The sequence below is a fragment of the Gilbertella persicaria genome (genome assembly GCF_025201335.1).
Source record: "Gilbertella persicaria strain CBS 190.32 chromosome Unknown B0P05scaffold_16, whole genome shotgun sequence".
In the NCBI taxonomy this organism is placed as follows: domain Eukaryota; kingdom Fungi; phylum Mucoromycota; class Mucoromycetes; order Mucorales; family Choanephoraceae; genus Gilbertella; species Gilbertella persicaria.
This window is the reverse complement of record NW_026251977.1, coordinates 467084-485984: the sequence shown is the minus strand read 5'-3', so window position 1 is coordinate 485984 and position 18901 is coordinate 467084. Positions and strand designations below refer to the sequence as shown.

General features: G+C 37.3%; 4 protein-coding genes and 1 non-coding gene across 5 annotated transcripts; 3 read left to right on the top strand and 2 right to left on the bottom strand.

The window, feature by feature from the left end:
• The first annotated feature begins 3805 nt into the window (after positions 1-3805).
• Positions 3806-3887, top strand: B0P05DRAFT_t42. The gene has a single exon. It is a non-coding gene; the product is annotated as a tRNA-Ser (tRNA).
• Positions 3888-4641: 754 nt separating this feature from the next.
• Positions 4642-10886, bottom strand: B0P05DRAFT_539052 (uncharacterized protein). Its single transcript, XM_051577906.1, has 15 exons — positions 10752-10886; positions 10603-10698; positions 10408-10485; positions 10317-10358; positions 8957-10271; positions 8301-8904; positions 8225-8244; positions 7854-8178; positions 7637-7815; positions 7342-7589; positions 7254-7285; positions 7029-7200; positions 5527-6982; positions 5226-5470; positions 4642-5180 (listed from the first exon to the last, which is right to left on the bottom strand). The coding sequence occupies exons 1-15, from the start codon at positions 10779-10781 to the stop codon at positions 4854-4856; spliced, it is 5169 nt and encodes a 1722-aa protein (XP_051435781.1). The 5' UTR covers positions 10782-10886; the 3' UTR covers positions 4642-4853.
• Positions 10887-11101: 215 nt separating this feature from the next.
• B0P05DRAFT_539031 (high-affinity nickel-transport protein-domain-containing protein) lies at positions 11102-12613 on the bottom strand. The gene is made up of 3 exons (XM_051577905.1): positions 12299-12613; positions 11724-12251; positions 11102-11678 (listed from the first exon to the last, which is right to left on the bottom strand). Exons 1-3 carry the CDS (start codon positions 12564-12566, stop codon positions 11194-11196), a joined length of 1281 nt encoding a protein of 426 aa, XP_051435780.1. The 5' UTR covers positions 12567-12613; the 3' UTR covers positions 11102-11193.
• A 2052-nt stretch (positions 12614-14665) lies between these two features.
• B0P05DRAFT_468413 (uncharacterized protein) lies at positions 14666-15803 on the top strand (the record flags this gene model as incomplete). The annotated part of the gene is made up of 3 exons (XM_051574432.1): positions 14666-14915; positions 14963-15256; positions 15304-15803. 3 exons carry the CDS (start codon positions 14666-14668, stop codon positions 15801-15803), a joined length of 1044 nt encoding a protein of 347 aa, XP_051435779.1.
• Positions 15804-16178: 375 nt separating this feature from the next.
• Positions 16179-18157, top strand: B0P05DRAFT_489893 (uncharacterized protein). The gene is made up of 9 exons (XM_051575305.1): positions 16179-16276; positions 16333-16354; positions 16463-16555; positions 16617-16727; positions 16774-17320; positions 17409-17541; positions 17593-17739; positions 17789-17974; positions 18017-18157. Exons 1-9 carry the CDS (start codon positions 16196-16198, stop codon positions 18035-18037), a joined length of 1341 nt encoding a protein of 446 aa, XP_051435778.1. The 5' UTR covers positions 16179-16195; the 3' UTR covers positions 18038-18157.
• The last annotated feature ends 744 nt before the right edge of the window (positions 18158-18901 follow it).

Here is an 18901-nt window from a genome sequence, read left to right as displayed (position 1 = left end):
TGGGAGCGCCCGTCCTATTCGTAAAAAAGAAAACTGGTGAAATGCGGATGTGCATTGACTATCGGGCACTAAATAGTGTAACCATTCGCAACAACCACCCATTGCCCAGAATAGATGAATGTCTAGATCGACTACAGGGTGCGACTCATTTTACCAGTTTAGATCTAAAATCAGGTTATCACCAGGTTCGCATCAATTCAGAAGACGTACCAAAGACAGCTTTTAATACAAGATACGGACAATTCGAATTTTTGGTATTGCCATTTGGTCTTACAAACGCCCCACCTACGTTTCAGAGTCTTATGAACAAAATCTTGGGCGAGTACTTGGACAAGTTTGCGTTAGTCTACCTTGATGATATCCTGATTTACAGTAAATCTTTGGAAGAACACAAGAAACATGTGCGTATGGTACTAGACAAGCTCAAGGACGCCAAGTTAATTGCAAATTTGAAAAAATGTGAATTTGGCAAGCGTAAGCTAACTTTTGTGGGATTCGACATTACCCCAGATGGTATTTTACCTAGTCGTACCAAGGTGGAGGTGCTAAAGTCGTGGCCAATTCTAACTAATGTACAAGAAGTAAGATCATTTATCGGTCTCGCACAACATTACCGTCGATTTATACCTGGATTTGCATCTATCGCTTCTCCTTTGACTGATCTCACTAAAGGTACAGGTCCAAAGCGCAGACCAATCGTATGGACCAAAGAATGTCAAGAGAGTTTTGACAAAATCAAGGCATTAATGGTCTCAGCTCCAGTCTTACAATCCCCTGATATGAACAAACCGTTCCGAGTAGAAACAGATGCCTCTGATTTCGGTTGTGGCGCTGTTCTTTTGCAGCCTGACAATAACGATCCGCCTGCCTGGCATCCTGTGGCCTATGAGTCCAAGAAGTTTTCTTCAGCAGAACGCAATTATCCTGCTCAGGAAAGAGAACTGATGGGTATTCTACATGCGTTACGCACATGGCGCTGTTTCCTTGACGGTTGTCGTGGAGGATATAAAATATTGACCGACCACTTACCAAACTGTTACCTACGAACCCAAGAAAAGATGAGCCCAAGATTGGTTAGATGGATGAACGAGCTTGAGCTTTATTCACCTACCATTGAATACAAGCCTGGTAAGGAAAACAACGTGGCAGATGTGTTATCTCGACTTGGTGGGCCAGGATCGGAAAGCGCCGATACATCCTTGGAACCTGAATTCTTGTATGCCACTTGGACCATGAAAGAAGCACCGGAATCGATTCAAAATGATTGGCCTATGTTGTATCTTGACCTGAATAGAATCAAATCTGCTGTGTTACGTAGATATCTCGAAGAACGACAAGACAAATTTGTCGTGAAGGATAAAAGGGTGTACCACTTGACCCCTATTGATGACAAGCAAACACTGAAAGCCGTTCCTTTTGTTCCTTTTGTGGCAAGAGACGATTTGGTTGCACAATACCATGAATCCAATGGCCATGCTGGTTTTGAAACAATGGTTAAACTGTTTACACCTCGCTTCTGGTGGCCAAGCATGAGAAAGGACCTGAAAGGATGGTTGAGGACTTGCCCAGCTTGCCAAGTAAATAGCCGTCCGGGGCACATTCACCACGATGTCATGCATCCACTTAAGGTACCCTCTGCATTTGATCGCTGGCATTTAGACTTCATTGGCGAATTACCATTAACGATGAAAGGAAACCGGTGGCTACTCGTGGCGGTAGACTATGCCACAAACTGGCCCATTGCTCGTGCTGTCCCTGTTGCCACAAAAGAAACGGTTGCTAACTTTATATATGAAGAAATCATGATGCGTTTTGGTTGCCCTTCAGAGATATTAACTGATAGAGGTTCCAACTTCAATAGCGACCTGGTAAACGCCTATCTAAAACGTGTGGGTACCCATCATAAACTGACTTCGGCATATCATCCTCGAACAAACTCCAAGGTGGAACGTTTCAATGCTGTAATAAAAGGAATGCTTCGCAAATATGTAAATGGCGCCTTACACCGCTGGGATGACTTTGTCAACGCTGCACTCTGGGCCTCAAGAATACGCGTACACTCAACCACTGGGTATAGTCCGTTCTTCCTGACTTATGGACGTGAACCTAGACTACCCGGTGATGCACTTGTGCCGTATATTGATAAGAAAACATTTGAAGATGAGCGAACAGTAGCTGATATCACTTCAAGAGAATTGGCTGATCTCGGACAACACCGTGCAGCTGCTGAATTCCGCATGAAAGCCATGGCCGAAAAAGACAAAGACAAATGGGATTCACAAATCAAGAAGGTGACTTTTGAAGTCGGTGATAAAGTCATGCTCACTCACGAAGGACGATATGGTCTCGAACCACAATACAAAGGTCCCTACATTGTTGTTCAGACTTTTCCGGACTTTGGTACATACAAACTACAGACTTTAGCAGGAGAGCCTTTGAAATCGTTGGTACATGTGGATCGATTGCGCATAGCAAATGGCCATACAACATCTACACCTTGGTATGATCCTTTAATAGCTAGACAAGAATGGCGACAGGTCATGACAAACATCGGACGAGCTGCCGTTGTGCCCTCAATTCCTCCTACAATTGTTGATAACGAGTTAGTCACGGAAGATGCATCAAATAATTCACTCATGCCTACCTCAAATGATACTGATCAAGATGACTCGCCCGTACTAGCTCCAACTCTGGCTTCTGAAGATACAAACAGTGCTCCGATCATGCCCACTGATCGTCCAACTGAACCTACTGACGATTCGCGTGTTGCTCTCTCTTCTGGTAATGATGTGATTATCAGTCATCATGTTGATAATATCGATCCTGTGGAAACAGAACAGCCCAATACCACTATCATAGAATCTGATGAAATACAACCTGTTGCAAATCCCACAACCATAACCGTACCTTCTCACTCGTCTTCTCCTATATTGCCCTCGTTAGCCCTTCCAGATCAAACCACTGATACCTCTATACTTACGAGCTTTGTACCTAACTACGACAACTCGATTGACTCTAGTACGTTGCCTTCTGCTGACAGTGAAGTATTCGTTGATGCTCAAGAAGATGTGCCTGTTCACCCTTGGGATCTCCCTGAATCAGAATTCAATTTTGATATCGATGTCGATGATTTAGACGATTCTGATGACCATACTGTTCAAGAATTCCCACCTGTTTTCAATGAATCGCGAAACGCGTCTACTTGTCGTCCTGTCGTTGCGTCTTCTTCTGGTTTATCGCCCGTAGTTCAGAGACGAACTTCAAGCCAGGAGGGGGGTAATGTCGCAGATATTAGTACTTCCGACCGCCAACAGCCAATCGAGGTTGAATATAACCTTCCCTATATGTATAGATCAAACAAAAAAAGGTTTAAACCTCAAATATCAAACAAGAAAAGAAAGAAGGTTAGACTGAATCTATTACGCTTAAGGAAGTTGCCTTTAGGAGACGCCAAGCTCGCGTGGCATTCGTCGAAAAAGAAGTAATCAATCAAGTTGAAGGATATAATTACTTCCTGCTTTATTAGTGATAGAATAGATATTTTAGTATAGAATAGAAAAGATATAAATACCGTGTTGTTGATGATTATAAGTTACTTATCAAAGACTTATAATATCAAAACACAGGTAACATATAACAAAAAAATAAAAAAAGATCAAAGACTTATAATATCAAAACACAGACGTCACTGCCTTCTAGAATATTTTCCCAGTAATACCATTGGCTAGAAAATATTCTATCGTCACCTGACCTGTATTATTGGATACAAACCTTAAAGAAATATCAACTTGACAGACTCTAACAAGTCGATCTGTCCGAGTGGTTAAGGAGCTACACTCGAAATGTAGTAGGCTCTGCCTGCACAGGTTCGAATCCTGTGGTCGACGCCATTTTGCTTCTTGGTATAAAAAAGTTGTGTTTTGTCTTGCTTACCTAATACAAGTTGGTATTTGTTTTATTGCTACAGGACAATAAACGTAACAGAGCAATAGGCAGCAAGTTATATGTAATGAGCACCAGGTTTTAAGTCGTCCGACTATTTTATTTGTATAAGTAAAAGATACAAGGATATAATATATCGTACAATGATCAAATGTAATACAAAATCAAGGGACCCAATTAGACAAATGATATGATATTAATCTAGTTTAAAGTATAAAACAATATAAGTAAGGTACGATTGTAAGTCTAAAATAAAATATGTATTTTGGATCTCTTTATTTAAGTTGAATTGTTCTAGTATTTATATCTATTCTAAAGTAGTCATGTTGGACTTGCAAAAGTGCAATCATGACAGTCCAAGTATAATAAATTTATAAGTCATTGCAAAAGCGGTACGATATGTCAAGCGTTTGCTGGCTAACAAATAAAATAAGCAATATGTGCTAAAGTCTAATGTGATATAGAGTAATACAATAAGTAAAAGAATAAGTATTCGGTGATACAAGTAGCTTTCAGAATTTAGAGCTGAATAATATGGAGTTCAAATTTGGGTAGAAAAAATATGTATAGAAAAATAGAGTATGAATTGGTCGTTTTGTAACAATGATTTAGCAAGCTAGATCTAATACGCACCAGAATTAAAGTCGTGAGACCTATTAATCTTTGAGTAATAAGCAGTTCAAAATGACAGAGTTAAAATAAGCGACAATGCGATGCAACCGTCCAAATGTATGTCATAGTTCTTTGTCTGGTTTGCATTTTAGTTGATTTATTTCAGTATAATACATTATTATCATTAAGAAATTAAGAAAGTAATTATGTAGACATATAATAAGCGTGCAACAGAACCGGCATACAATAATAGATACAATAATAGATACAATAAGTTCGTTGACATAAAAGTTGGCATTCTAAGCTACCTCATTGGAAACAACTTTTTGCTGTTCTTCTGAAGTACTGGTGCTAGGATCTCCAGAAGTTCCTGCTGTATTCTCACTGACACTAATGGAAGCGCGTAGATCAGCTTGAAGGCCTCGATAATATGCATTTCCTGGATCAGGATTACAATATGTATCCGCAGGAATCCCCAAAACATCAAAGTCCTTTTTGGCTCTTTCTGTCCACTCAATTCGGTCTTCAGGTGTAAAAGCAAACTTGCCTAAATTTGCCCAATAATAAGCTTTCAAAAACCTAATTTCTTGAATAAAGTGCATTTCAAAAATACCATGACGAAGAACCTATATACATAAATAAACTGTTCAGTAAAGGCAGTATATTCTTACCATGTACCCTTCGACAATACGTCGTGTTGTAATATAAGGCAATGCACGAGCAAGGTACAAACAAGGCTGAGTAAATTCCCAAAATTTGACTTGCTGAAATGCATGGTTCAATCTTGATAAGCCAAAAATAAATTTCTCGTAATTCTTAGAATCACCGTCTGACATAAGATCGATTTGCCCATCTTCTACCATACAATAAAGCCCCATTGTAGCAAAAATAAGTCCAAAGATTGGAAAAGTATTGGCTATAAAATCAAACAAGGTAAGCATGTGATAGATTAGATTTCTTTTCTATTTATACGTGTTACTGTCAGACAAGGCAAATTGTTGATGAGCTTTTGTATGTGTCGCCTCGCTAATTCAAATAAATGGTTTCTTGCATAATAGCAAACTAATGTACCATGTATAGCAATGCGGTTATAATCCGCAGCTTCTCTTACATGTGATTCCAACAATGCAACGTAAGGTGCACAATCTGACATGCGGTCTGTTATAATAGCATTACCAACATTATAAACGCCTAGCCATGTTTCAGCTTCATAGTCGCCATTACTATGTGCAGTATCAGCCATTTGTTTTAACAGAGCTACATCTGTAGCAGAGCGATTAAATGTGCCTTCAAAAATCCGCATAGTGACAACGAGTCCCACTGATCTATAGAAGGACTGGCAATCTGTCACTATACCAAGTGTTCTTGAGCCTTCAATGGACTGATAGAGTAAGTCTCTTGCATTTGAAAATTTTCCCGCAGCAAAACATAAAAGTGAGCAGATTGTCAATGTACCAGGATCAGTCTTGTCAGTGCCCATTTGGCGCAAAGCTTTAGCTATATAGAACACGCTATTGGTTTTGTCATCATTGAGCCAACAGAGAAGTGCATTACGAGCTAAAAATAATGTGTAGTTTGGTCCCAAATCGCCCAAGCATTCGCAAACATTTAGGCCAATTAAGCAGGCATATACAAAATCTCTGCCATTGCCTGTATAAAAGTAAATGTTCGACAATTGAGCCATGATCTCTACCACACGAAAGCCATGTTCTCTTTTCGATGTATTTGTATATTTAGATACAAATCCCCAGCGCCGATTTTGATATTGCTTGAGCTTGTTTCTCCAGAATTTATAAAGAAAGTGGGGTGCTGATTTTGGCCAAGGTTCGCCCAAGACTTCAAGTGCTTTAAATAAATAGTGTTCACCTTCATTTAGTTTCGTTCTCATGGTATAGCAGACGCCAAGTCGGCGATAAATATCACTCAGATGAATATGGCCAAACTGGTCCATTAATTCGTCATTTTCGTCTAGTATTCTAACAATCTTTTGTAAGTTAGCGGTTGCTTCAGCCAGTAAATAAGACTGCATATTTTGATCTGCCAAGGCTTCAAGATAGTAAAGTTGTTTTCCGACCAGATCTGTCTGTAGGTAATGCCTTGTGATCTTGCCCAAAAGTTGAAGATAATTATCTTTGGTGATTTGGCTTTCATAGTATTTAGCCAGTGCTCGATGACGATTAATACGTGTTTCATAGGATATCATGTCGTAGATGCTTTGTGGAATAGTAATATGCGTGAAAGTATATAAGGCTACATTACTTTCGAGAGGGTTACCACTATCAACTTGCTGCAAAAAATGATAGACATCAAAAGTTTGGAGCTGTTTCTGAACTTGCTCTGTATCATTCGTTTTAAAAATAAAGTTGTTGTCTTTAATCACAGAGCCTACTTCATATATAGTGAAGTACTGATCCAGACAACAGGCAACCTTATTTAGGTCAGATATAAAGTTAGATTTAGTTACTAAGACTTACTGTTAAAAACTCTTGATAACTAGAGTCCAATCTATCAAATTGCATTTTTATTATCCTCTTGTAGTCAAAGTTACCTAAAAGATCTTCTAAATCAAAGTTGCTGGTGCTTGGTACAAGCTCTCCTTGAACAACCGTGACATGATTGAAATCTTTAAGAATTATGGCCATATTTCTAAAAGCAATTAGTCTCTGATTCTTTTGTTTTGTGCGCTATAAACAACATACTTGACATAAAGCGGATTGCCACCAGTGCGTTTCTATATATGGCTGAGTGTTTAGTAAATGCTTGCCATATATAAAATACTCTTTTTACCTGAACTACTTTAACAATCTCAGGACTAATTCTATGTACGCCACTATCAAAATTCTGCATAATGATTTCGCCAATCTCATACTCTCCCAGACCGTTTAGTTCTATGTGTTCATATGAACCTGTCGATCTAAAATTTTCAATGAAAGCAACATTGTAGTCTCGTATGGGACGTGTTGCCATAAGTATCATTACTCTCTGACAATGTTCATGAATATGCTGAAGTATACGGATTGAAGAGGAATCAGCCCCTATAGAGATATTAGCCATAAATCATTACCTATTAGCCAAATCTTACATTGAACATCGTCGCAAATAACCACTAAACCAACATGCTTTGAAACATGTTGCGCCATTCGTGTAATAACTCCTGTTAATAGGATATCTCTTGCTCTCCCGTCTAACAACCTTGTATATCGATTTTCATTGATTTCACTCAATGTAGTAAATATATCTTTAAATAAAGGCATGTATCCCCTTCTTCGCCGCATTTAAGAAGGCAACGTAAGATCAACTCTACTATTTCGTTCGTTATCTCTGCATGGTTTGAGTTTGAGCCCATAGAAGAAGGAGACATGGATGTATAGGAAGCAAGACGCTTGAACCATTCTTTTGTTGTTGGAAAGCTTCCAGAAGAAGGTGAAGAAGCCACTGAATCATTGGATCCAACGACAGAGTGAGTGGATTGATTTAGATGAAAATGGTGACTGCTTGTGTTTGTGCTCTGAGAATATGTGTCTGACCTTGCTGTAGTCTTTTGTGGGACTTTGTCTGAATCAATAACTTCAAACAAAGCTAACATTATGTTTCTTAACAAGTAGTATTTGCTACTTTTCTCAACTTTTTTTTGTTAGTCATTTACAAGAAGAGTATACATGTAACTTACCTTCAGTGGACGAGGACCAACTAGTCAAACCTCAAAGTTAGAAACATACTTTGGTTGGCAATTTTTTTATACTTACCAACTATATACACCGTGAGTCGCAATCATTTTATGCAAATTATTACAGAAAAAGCTTTTACCCACACCAGATGGTCCAGATACCACAAGAAAGTGATGATTAGGTGCATCATTCCAGTCATCTACAAAATGAGTGGCTCTCTGCATTTCAGACTTGTATCCGATAAAATCATTTGACTTTTCAAAACTCAAGATTGAGATACGTTTGTCTTTTTCAGGAGGACCAAATTTTGATATTCCAAAGATTTGAACAGGCTTTACTTTTCCCTTTACAAAGTTCTCACCAAAGTCTTCAAATTCACAAAGACCACCAATTTGTTTTTTTGTAGATGCATCGCATACAACGTTTTCTTTCGAAAAAGGGAACTTGAGCATGCGTACAGCTACAATAATGGCGTCGCCTGCAATGCTGGGATCACGGCGATAAGGACTTCCTTGTGGTAACACAGCTGTAAATATAGTGCCTGTTGATAATGCTATCGCAAAACCTTGAAACCCTTCAGCATGATAGCTATCCCGAAGATGTAAAGCAGCTTTTGCAGCAAACACAGCTTCGCGTTCATGCGATAATGGTGGGAGACCAAAAACAGCTAACAATGTAGCACCTATCAATCTTTATTGAGTCAATTGGGTCGATTGTTTCTGTTTGAATCCTACCTTTATCATCAATTGCAAATTGCTGTAGCATACCTTCATATTTAGCTAGCGTTGCAATGGCTAAAGAAACAGCTCTTTGAACTTTATTCAACCCATCTTTTTTTGTTACTTCAGTCTTTCCAAGACTAACAAACATAATGGTCACATCTCGAAACTGAGCAGAAAGGTTACCATCTACACTATGCTGCATACGGTAAAGAGCACTTCGATTAATATACTTAAAGTAGTATCGATTGGACTCAACAGGCAAGTTCATATGAGAAGTATTTCGCACCCGAGGAATTAATGGTTCAAAAGCCATTTTTGATGCATCTGTCTGTGAACCAGGTAGGGTCTTGAGATACTTTGCATTCGTGTTAATTAATGGGCTATTCTTTCGGTTGGTTGATATAGTTCCATGTCGAAGTGGCGAGGGGTGGGTAGAATTGTTCTTTCGCAAAGGCTGTGGATCTTCGGTAATATTTTTGATCACAAAAAATCGCCTTCTTCTTTCAAACGTCAAATTCATGGATTGTCTTTGCACAAGATCATACACTGCAGGTGTAATACTCATTTCTCCAGCCTTTGCTATGGACAATGCTTCATCCAAAGCATCTACTGCATCACCGCCAATTGTGTATTCTAGGCGTCCTTGGTACTGTGTAAAAAATTCATCTAGTATGACGGCAATGTCATTTGTGGAACCTACAGCAGCTCTTGTTTGAAGAAATGTAGCCCCATGTTGAACATACTTCGGATCATCTGGATCCAAATTACCCAGAACGATATTTGTAATATCTCCACAGGACAACGACATGTGTAGCTCTAAATCAATACAGTTGTTTATGTCCATACTATTCGAATTTGAAAGCTCACTGGCATCGCTTTTCCTTCGAGATGAATTTTTAAGGTGCTTTCTTCGCTTCATAAATCCTGGCATCCAATTATCAATTGAGAGAAAATTGTTTTCCTCAAAAGTAGTAGGTTTGTTCCTCTTTGTGGCATGCTCCACACTACCAGAAGATTCGCTAATCGCAGGATCGCTGGAATGTTCAAAATTTGAGTTCATAGCATCATATATGGTTTGTTTTTGTATTTCTTTTCTGATATCACCATTAGGCGTTCGGTGTTTCGACCTCTCTTCTGCTGTCAGATAAACTCGATAATGAGAAAGTCGAGCAAGCAGCTGCAATCCGCATTCAATGCCTTTGCGTACAAGTAAACTCTTTTGTCGTTCAAATGCTTCATTATTTTCATCATTTCCTGTTAGATCATCAGAGTATCTTTTTGAATTATTGGTTGATTGAAAGCAGACTAAGACAGCATCTCCGAGAAACTATCAGTCATGATTTAGAGAATTTTATTTTTGTGACTCACTTGCCTTTACAACGTCGCCACCATAGAACTCAATTATTTGGATGCACTATTAAATCGCATAAAATTATATTAAGAGAAAATTCATGTTGTGTTACCTCTCCCATATAGGCTCCGATCTCCATGGCAATGGCTTCTGCACCTGAATCACCTTTAGCTTGTGCCATCGTTGTTAACTATTGTATGCAGAAATTAAATACAAAAAGACATATTAATGCGTCCAATTTCTTTACCGAACTAAATCCTATACAAAAAAGGCGTCTAAGCATACTTGTGTGTCACACGTCAAATACTTTACCAACTACGTCAACCATTAATACAACTCCAAATTGTGTATGACTGTATGGGACGTGAAAGCTTTCGTCGTTTGCATGCAAGGAGCGCACATACTAGCCAGGAATAAGCATTTTCCATGTACATAAGATTATGTTTGCATATTTACTTTGGCAATGTACGGTGCAATGTTGAACATTGGAAACCAAAAAAAAAAAAACTTATTTTGAGTAAGGTGTGAATATTTTCACCGAGATTCCGTTTTTTTTTCTGTCAAAAGTATTATCTTGTTGCTTGAGAAAAGATACAAAAAAAAAAGATGCTTATTGTTTTTTTTTCTTCCGGGTTTAAGCTCGACAACGTCAGTGGGATATTTTCCTCGGATTTTGGAAACCGACCAATCATTTAACAAACTTAGGTAATTGTTTCATACACGGATGTGGAGAACCTAATAAGATGGGTTGCTTCTTTTGTCCGATCATGCCTAACTATACCAAAACAAACGTATCAATCGCAAAAAAAACTGGCTATATACAAATATTACTCATTGTCTCGAGCAATATTGATTTTTATTTACATGTATTGGTGTATAGAAGATAATTTTGTAAAGATCATAGCGATGATTTCTTCAGATCTTGAAAAGATTCAATCTCCTTTGATTGTGAATCGACGGCTATTTGGTCCTTATCAGGAGAAATGCCTTCTTCTATATCTTTAGCTTTTCCTTGTTTTGGTATCATTTCCTTAATTTTATGAGGCTTGTATTCATCAAATTCTTTTTCAAGATCTCTGTAGCCTGTGAGGCGATAAACAACGGCACTGATAGCCCAAGTAACAATAAATACACCAACAATAATGATACCAATCCACTCAAAACTGTCAGAAAGAAAATACCAAAATTGCCACCATCCATTATCCAGTTCAAGCTGTTCGCCAATCAATGAGAACAATTCGATTAATGCCACAATCACAGCAACAGTGACACTAATAGATGTGATAGTCAAGTTGTAAAAGAGTTTTCGGACAGGGTTAATGTAAGCCCATTTGTATGTAAAAAGCATGAGTATACTGTCCAGTGAATCAATCAATGCCATGCCTATCAATGAAATGAATATGTCAATCCTATCAACGCTTGCTTTACCTGAAGCAAAAAGAATTGGAAGCAAAATAATAAGCCACATTGACATTCCATTTGCACCTTGAACAGCTGTGATACCTAGCAAGGTGATTTCAGAGGCTGTATCGAAGCCCAAACCAAACAAGAAGCCTAAGGGGTACATTTTCCATGATGCATTGATGAACTTGAATATAGGGCGAAAGAAACGGCCCAATATTCCTCTGTTACTCAAGTACTCTTCAACATCAATATCGGTATAGACACCTTCTCTTTTCACCTGTCGCATAGTTTTGATCACACCAATCATACAAATCAAATTTAGAATAGCAATCAAGACAAGAAATGCAATGGAAACTGAGGTACCGATCAAACCACCGATTTCTGAGAAATCGTCAATGTTATTGGCCACTGCATTTGCCGTGGCAGCAACGATGATGGATGTGATAAAAACAACAGTTGAATGCCCTAAGGAGAAAAACAAGCCCACACAAACAGGATGCTGATTGTTGTTCAGCAACTTTCGAGTCACATTGTCAATTGCAGAGATATGATCTACAGCATTATTAGTATGGTATAGATCAACATGATTTATAACTTACCAGCATCCACAGCATGTCGTAGACCCAGTGTATAGGCAAGGGCACCTGTACCCATCATGGAAGGATAAGGGCGGAAAGCGATGACTACAGCTACCCATACCACAGCTTGTAAAAGGGACAGGCAGGACAGTAACAATACAACCTTAAAGCGAACTTTATGTGGATCCGGACCAAAGAATATTTTGTAACCAAATGAATTCTCGGACATGAACCTTAAGGCAAACTTCCCGAGTTTTCCAGGTTCATGGTCTGTTATTGATGCGTCCATTATAAAGTGAGAGTGGGAGAAAAGAAAAAAGAAGAGGAACGAAAATACCTCAAGGTATACTTGGATAAATACTTCTGCTTCTTTGAAGGTATAGTTGCATTTATGCGGTCACGGTGACTGTCTACATTATCTATCTTGGTGGAACAAAGAGGATTTCAATACAAGCACCGTTCGCTTTGAAGCACTGCAGACTTGATGCGATATTATGTGACATTTGCTTTGTCTTACAAGCTAAATACTTCTGTTTACAAGGTCTATCTCGAGCCAAATTCTTTTTGAACAAAAAAAAAGGAAAGTAATAGTGTGTTCAGATCAAGCTTTAGTCTGTTATCTATATTTAAATACAGCGTCTCCCCATTTCCAGGTTTATCTGACGTGATACAATGTCTCCAAAAAGTAATATCGCGTCTTCAGGAATAGTTGTGTAGTGGTCATAATACTAAGGGATTAAGATCTAGAGGAAGAATTGAGAATTTTCGAGAATTATTCCTAATCTTACTCCAGACAATTATCCATCTAACATATGAGAGCAGTAGAAGAAAGCTCTACGAGTTTGATATTCAATAGTAGACCTTTACAATTCTCATTTACAGACATTGGCCTTCTAGCTGACTAATCGACTATACTCGATAGTAATTCAACATGTTTCTTACTAGATATCTTAGAATTACACTCTGGCGCATCCATAGCCTCGCTGTCGTAATAGATTGAGAGATTTCCTTTTTGCGCTACCGGGGAATAGTTGCGCAAATAAAAATACATTTTGGGACAAGCCCATGAAATAATAGGGGTTTTCTATTTCACAAACAGCAATATATTAAAGTACAATACAGGACTAACTCAGGGCATCTATCTTTTCGCAAAGTAAATTTTGTTTATCAATAAATTTGAATTGAAGTCATAGATAAAAATTAAAGGCAGTATCTCTGATTTTAATCACACAGATTTCGCTTTCGTACCTTTTTAAATGAATTTCTGAAGACAGAAAAATTGCGTAATTTTCATCCTTGAAGAAGTCTCCTAAAGCATAAACGATGAGCACTGTAAATTGTGTAGAACAAAAGTTTAGATCATTTATATAAAAAAAGAACTAATACTTGGTGTGATCATCTTTTGCATCAATCACCGTTTGGCATCGGCTTTTCATGCTTCTGACCAAGCGTGCAACGTGTTCTTGATCACTTTTGTCGAAGTATCGACTTAGGGTTTTCAATATTGTGAGCCTCGAACCGTCTATTGTCTACAAACTTTTCAAGGGCACTCCAAATATGCTCGATGCGGCTCAGATCAGGACTTTGAGCAGGCCAGTGCTCAAAACACTTAATATGATGAATGTTCTTCCACCATCGAGCATAGGCGCCCGTACGACAAGTGGCAGTATTTTCTTGCACGATGAAATCGCTGCATTGAGTTGCAGTGAGCATCATTAACCAAGCATGGAATGTCTGGATCAAGATATTGACATATACATCCTAGTTAAAGGAGTCCTCTTCAACAATTGCCAAAGGCCCAAAACCCTCAGGTCAAAAGCACCCCCAGACCATAACACCATCGCCTCCTCATTTTAATTTTGAGACGGTGTGAGCCTCCTCGTATCGCTCACCAATCTTTCGAGACACTCTTCTGTCTGAATTGCTAGAAAAACAGAACTTTGATTCATCTGATCAAATAATATTACGCCATTGATTGTCTGTCTAATTGATCTTACTGCTGTGACAGCAGTCATTATATAATAAAGGCTGAAAAATAAAAATAAAAATGTATAAGAGTCATCTGTAAACAATATTGGTAACACAATACCTTTCTTTTTTTAAAAGAAAACTCAAGTATAGTTTTCAATAGTGTAAAATTTCCTTGGCAATCAAATAGTGGGATGATACGGTATGTTTGCTACACGTTTAATTATGACAAAATATATACTACACAAAGCCTAATGTGTAAATGTAAGTAAATCATAACAATGACTATTTTAGGAAGATGTTGTTGAAGGTCGACTTGAAATAGAATTTAACTTAAAAAGACCATAACAATAGTTAAAGAAGGAGCTTTGTTGAAAGAGTACAACTTTTCTTTTCTTTTTTTCTACTATTGTATTTCCAATGAAGTTTTCTATACATTCATTGTTGCTGATCGTATCAATAACATTCCTTGTTGTTGCATCAGCATCACCTATTATAAACAAAGGCAATGTGATAAATATTGCCACTAAATCTTATAATAATGATAAAAGAGATTTAATTGATCTTCACAATTCTGGAGGGTCTAAAACAACAGCCACGACCACAACGACAACAGCTACTTCAACAGCTACTCACACACCAACCAATTTACCAGCTTCTTCAGATCCAGGTAGAATAAAGTATAATTTGCATACAAATTACTAACATTCACTATAGAGGTAATTTATGGTGGTAACGGTATTACGCCTCAAAATGGTGTTGTAGGTGCTATCTTAATTGTGCTAGGCCTCTACCTCATGGTCTTTGGTTTTCGATCATTTAGAATCACATTAGCTGTATGTGGTTTCTTAACTTTTGGTTTGATTACTTGGGTTGGTATGACCAACAATCAGCCATACTATGGTTATGTCAATAACGATGTCACAATAATTGCTGTTCCTGCCGGAATAGGTCTCTTGGGTGCCATTATCTATGCAATTTTCTGGAATGTCTCTATTTATTTAGTAGGGGGTAGGAGCCATATACATAAAATCGAATGCTAAATATTTTCAACCTAGCTCTAGGTGGATTTGCATTGGCTATGTATATACTCTGCTGTCGATCTGATCTTTTGATCACTCAGGTGGTCGCAAGAGCCGCGTTCCTAGTTGCTTTGCCTGTGTTTATGTCATTTATTACCTTTTTTGCAGAGCGATATGTTTTACTATTTACTTTCGCATTTACTGGTTCTTGTTGCTTTATTGTTGGTATAGAGTTCTTGGCCCATACAGGATATCTAGCTGGTATTAAATCTATTTTGGATGGCAATCGCTATCATCGTGTTGTCTACAGTATCAATACAAAAGTTATTGTATTGATTGTCTTTATCGGTGTTGTTTTTCTTATTTCATTTGCCTGGCAATACACTTACAACAAAGGACAAAAGTTTGGTGTTATCTTTATTGAAGAAGTCAAAGAGGTCAAAGAAAACCCTGCTTCAAAAGAAGAAGAAGGACCCGGCGATCCTGGTAAATTCGATGAGACACAACCGCATGTTGAAGAGCAACCTAAACATTAAGTCTTGTAAATTAATTACAGTAAACTATTCTTTTTTTTTTTTTTTTTTTTTTTTTTTTTAACAGCGGCAACGCTTTTCTCTTTGATATAATCTAAAAAGTCTAGAGCTTTTTGATAGTTTTACGGTCCATGGTAGATTCCATTACCACGTAAAGGCAGTTATTAAGTACTTTGTTCTTTACTGAGAGTTCGAGTTAGCCAATTAGGATTTTACTCGCTTTTAATATCGAACATTTAAATGGCTTAAAAGCACAGAGTATCTTGACGGAATTTTTTTCGGGAAACGAATTGATAATTGCAGTTTTCATTTTTTTTTTTAAGATTCGCAATGCTTCTCTTCCTTCTTTCCCTTTTTTCTTGCTTTTCTTTCTTTTTGCCCTATTTTTGTACTTTATGTCTCCTACAACTTCTACACAACAAAAGCCTGGTCAACGTAAAAAAAAAGCAGCTAGAGCATGTATACATTGTCAAAAGGTATAAAAAGAAAAACCATTGCTATTATATGACTCACAAACAGATCGTAATCATAGGCACACTTAACTTGTGATGATTGTAAGTAATACGTTCATCAAATCAATAAAGAAAGAAAAAGAAAAAGAAAAAAACTCCATTTTTAATGACTCATAATAATTCATTCTCCCTTTTCTTTTCTTTTTTTAGCCAGACCTTGTCAGCGATGTATTAAGCGAGACCTGGCAAACACTTGTACAGACGGCGCAAGAAAGAAAGCTAAGTACCTCCAAGATACAGATAGTAAGTGAAGAAGGCATCGTTTATGTATATTTGGTCTAGATCAATTAAAAATAATTACAAGTTGATAATATAAGCTCAACTTCAAATGATAATAGATACACACAACAAAGAAGCTCACTCATTAACGGTGCATTTAACAATTTATCACAACAACAACCCTTTTTGAATGGAGGTGGGTTTTTTTTATGATGCGCCATAAAGCTAATAAATCAATTCAGCTAATTTGTTTAATACAAGCCAATTGCTTGGATTAGACACCAACAACAACCTGAATTATGGCTTTGGATCAAATGCAACCAACTTAGAATACTCAATCCTTTCCAACATGCTTGGATCACCTCAATTCTTAGACAACAACACAAAAAGTCCTTCTTCAGCTAGCTTAACAAATAGCGTGTGGGCAAGCAGCCCTCCTGCTTCATCCTCAAACAATGGCAGCGGTAATAGTTCAAACCCTCTTTTACAAAATAACGCAAACACAACTCCGCCAGCATCGTCGTACACATCTTCCACTGTGTCCTACTTAACAGGTGATCCTACTCTTTATTCTCCTCAACAACAACAAATGGATCCTACAACAATCACTGTTACCAAGGTCGAGAATAGTCCCAAGTCTCACAGTGTGCTGACAACCCCACCTGTCTCGTACAAGAAACAATTTCTACAAAAAAATACAAGTAACTACAGCCAATGTTATTCCAATTCCATAAAACCATTCAGTTATGCTGATGGCTACCATTATCTTATCAACTATGTACGACAAAAGTAAAGTATCAATCAAAAAAAAAACTAATGTAGGAGTCGTTATATGCCTATGTATTTACACCTATATTTAATCCATCGCAACTTATAGAATGGGAAGAGATGAATTAATGAGAATAAGTAAGGCGCTTGCGCTTTTTAGACCTTCAGTGTTAGCATCGATGATGAACTTAACCGAGGATGATTTAATATTTACAGAAAAATGTTTACAGAGAACCTTATTAGTAAGTATATACATATCAAATTGAAAAGAGTGTGATGTTGACTCAAATTAGGAATACGAAAAACTGATTAGTTATTCTGGTACACCAACTGTAGTCTGGAGAAGAACAGGTGAAATTGCATTAGTAGGCAAAGAGTTTTCATTGCTAACACAATGGTCTCGTGATGCAATACTAAGCAAGAAGACATACATATACGAAGTACGTAGATACTTTCATGCATGTAAGAATGTACTCACGGAACGTTTAGTTAATGAGTAATCCTTCTGCTGTCGAGTATTGGGAAAAATATGCTCTGCATGCATTTGACAATACAGACTCTGCTGTCTACAGCTCATGCATCCTAATGAGCCCCACAAAAAGAGTAGTTCCCTGTACTTTTTGTTTTACCATTAAGCGTGACATTTTCGATTTACCAAGCGTAATAGTAGGCAATGTAAGTGATTGTTAGAATCAAACTAGTGCTCATTCATTATAGTTTCTGCCGATCCTTAGCTAAACTAAATATTATTGATAATTAAACTATAGAATCCTTTGTGAACCATAAACGTAGCCTGTGCTCTCTTTCTTTCTTTCGTTGTTTTCTACTATATAATAATAAAGTGTAATACCTCATGAGAAAAGTAACAAACGATATATTCGATGCAGTACAAGTATAAGTTGTAAGACTTTTATTAGAAGTGTGTGATGCTATATAACTCTCGTAGTCTTGCTTGGATGTCTACAGTTCCAGCTATAAATAGAATGAATCCTTACCCTGTCCCAAAAACCCTCTAAATTTACTTTTTATTTTTTAGGTATCTTGTATCAAACTACACATCCTTGTCACTCTTCTATTCTCTACGAAATCACAATTTGTGAGCGATGTAGCAGCTTATTAGTACATCAAAGTGCATACTATGGCCAAGAATGCGACAATATATTTTTGAAAGAGTTGATCAACCGTCTTTTTTTTTTTTTTTTTTTTTTCAATAGTATAAAATGTGTCTGTCAAGATAATGAGGCTTTGCCATTGTATTGCTGTGATGGCTTTTTTTTTAAATGGCCCTCTGTAATACATTCTGATCTTTGCAGAAAAACGAATTCTAGGATTATTCATAAATTCAAAGTCTGACCAAGTGAAAAAGTGTAGTTTTTCTTTTTTCTTTTTTCTTTCTTTCAAGGCTTGTTTTTTTTGGGATATTTGCACTTAGTAACCAATTTTAAGTTCATGCTAATGAGAGTTTGTTATATTTGTTGTATAAATAGTGTGTGAAAGAAGAGCTGAAAAATCTGTGTGTTTACTATTTAAATGCCCAATATTTAGAAAAGGGTAAGAGTCTAGAATTAACATAGATAATGATCAACGGCATTGATTCTCTTT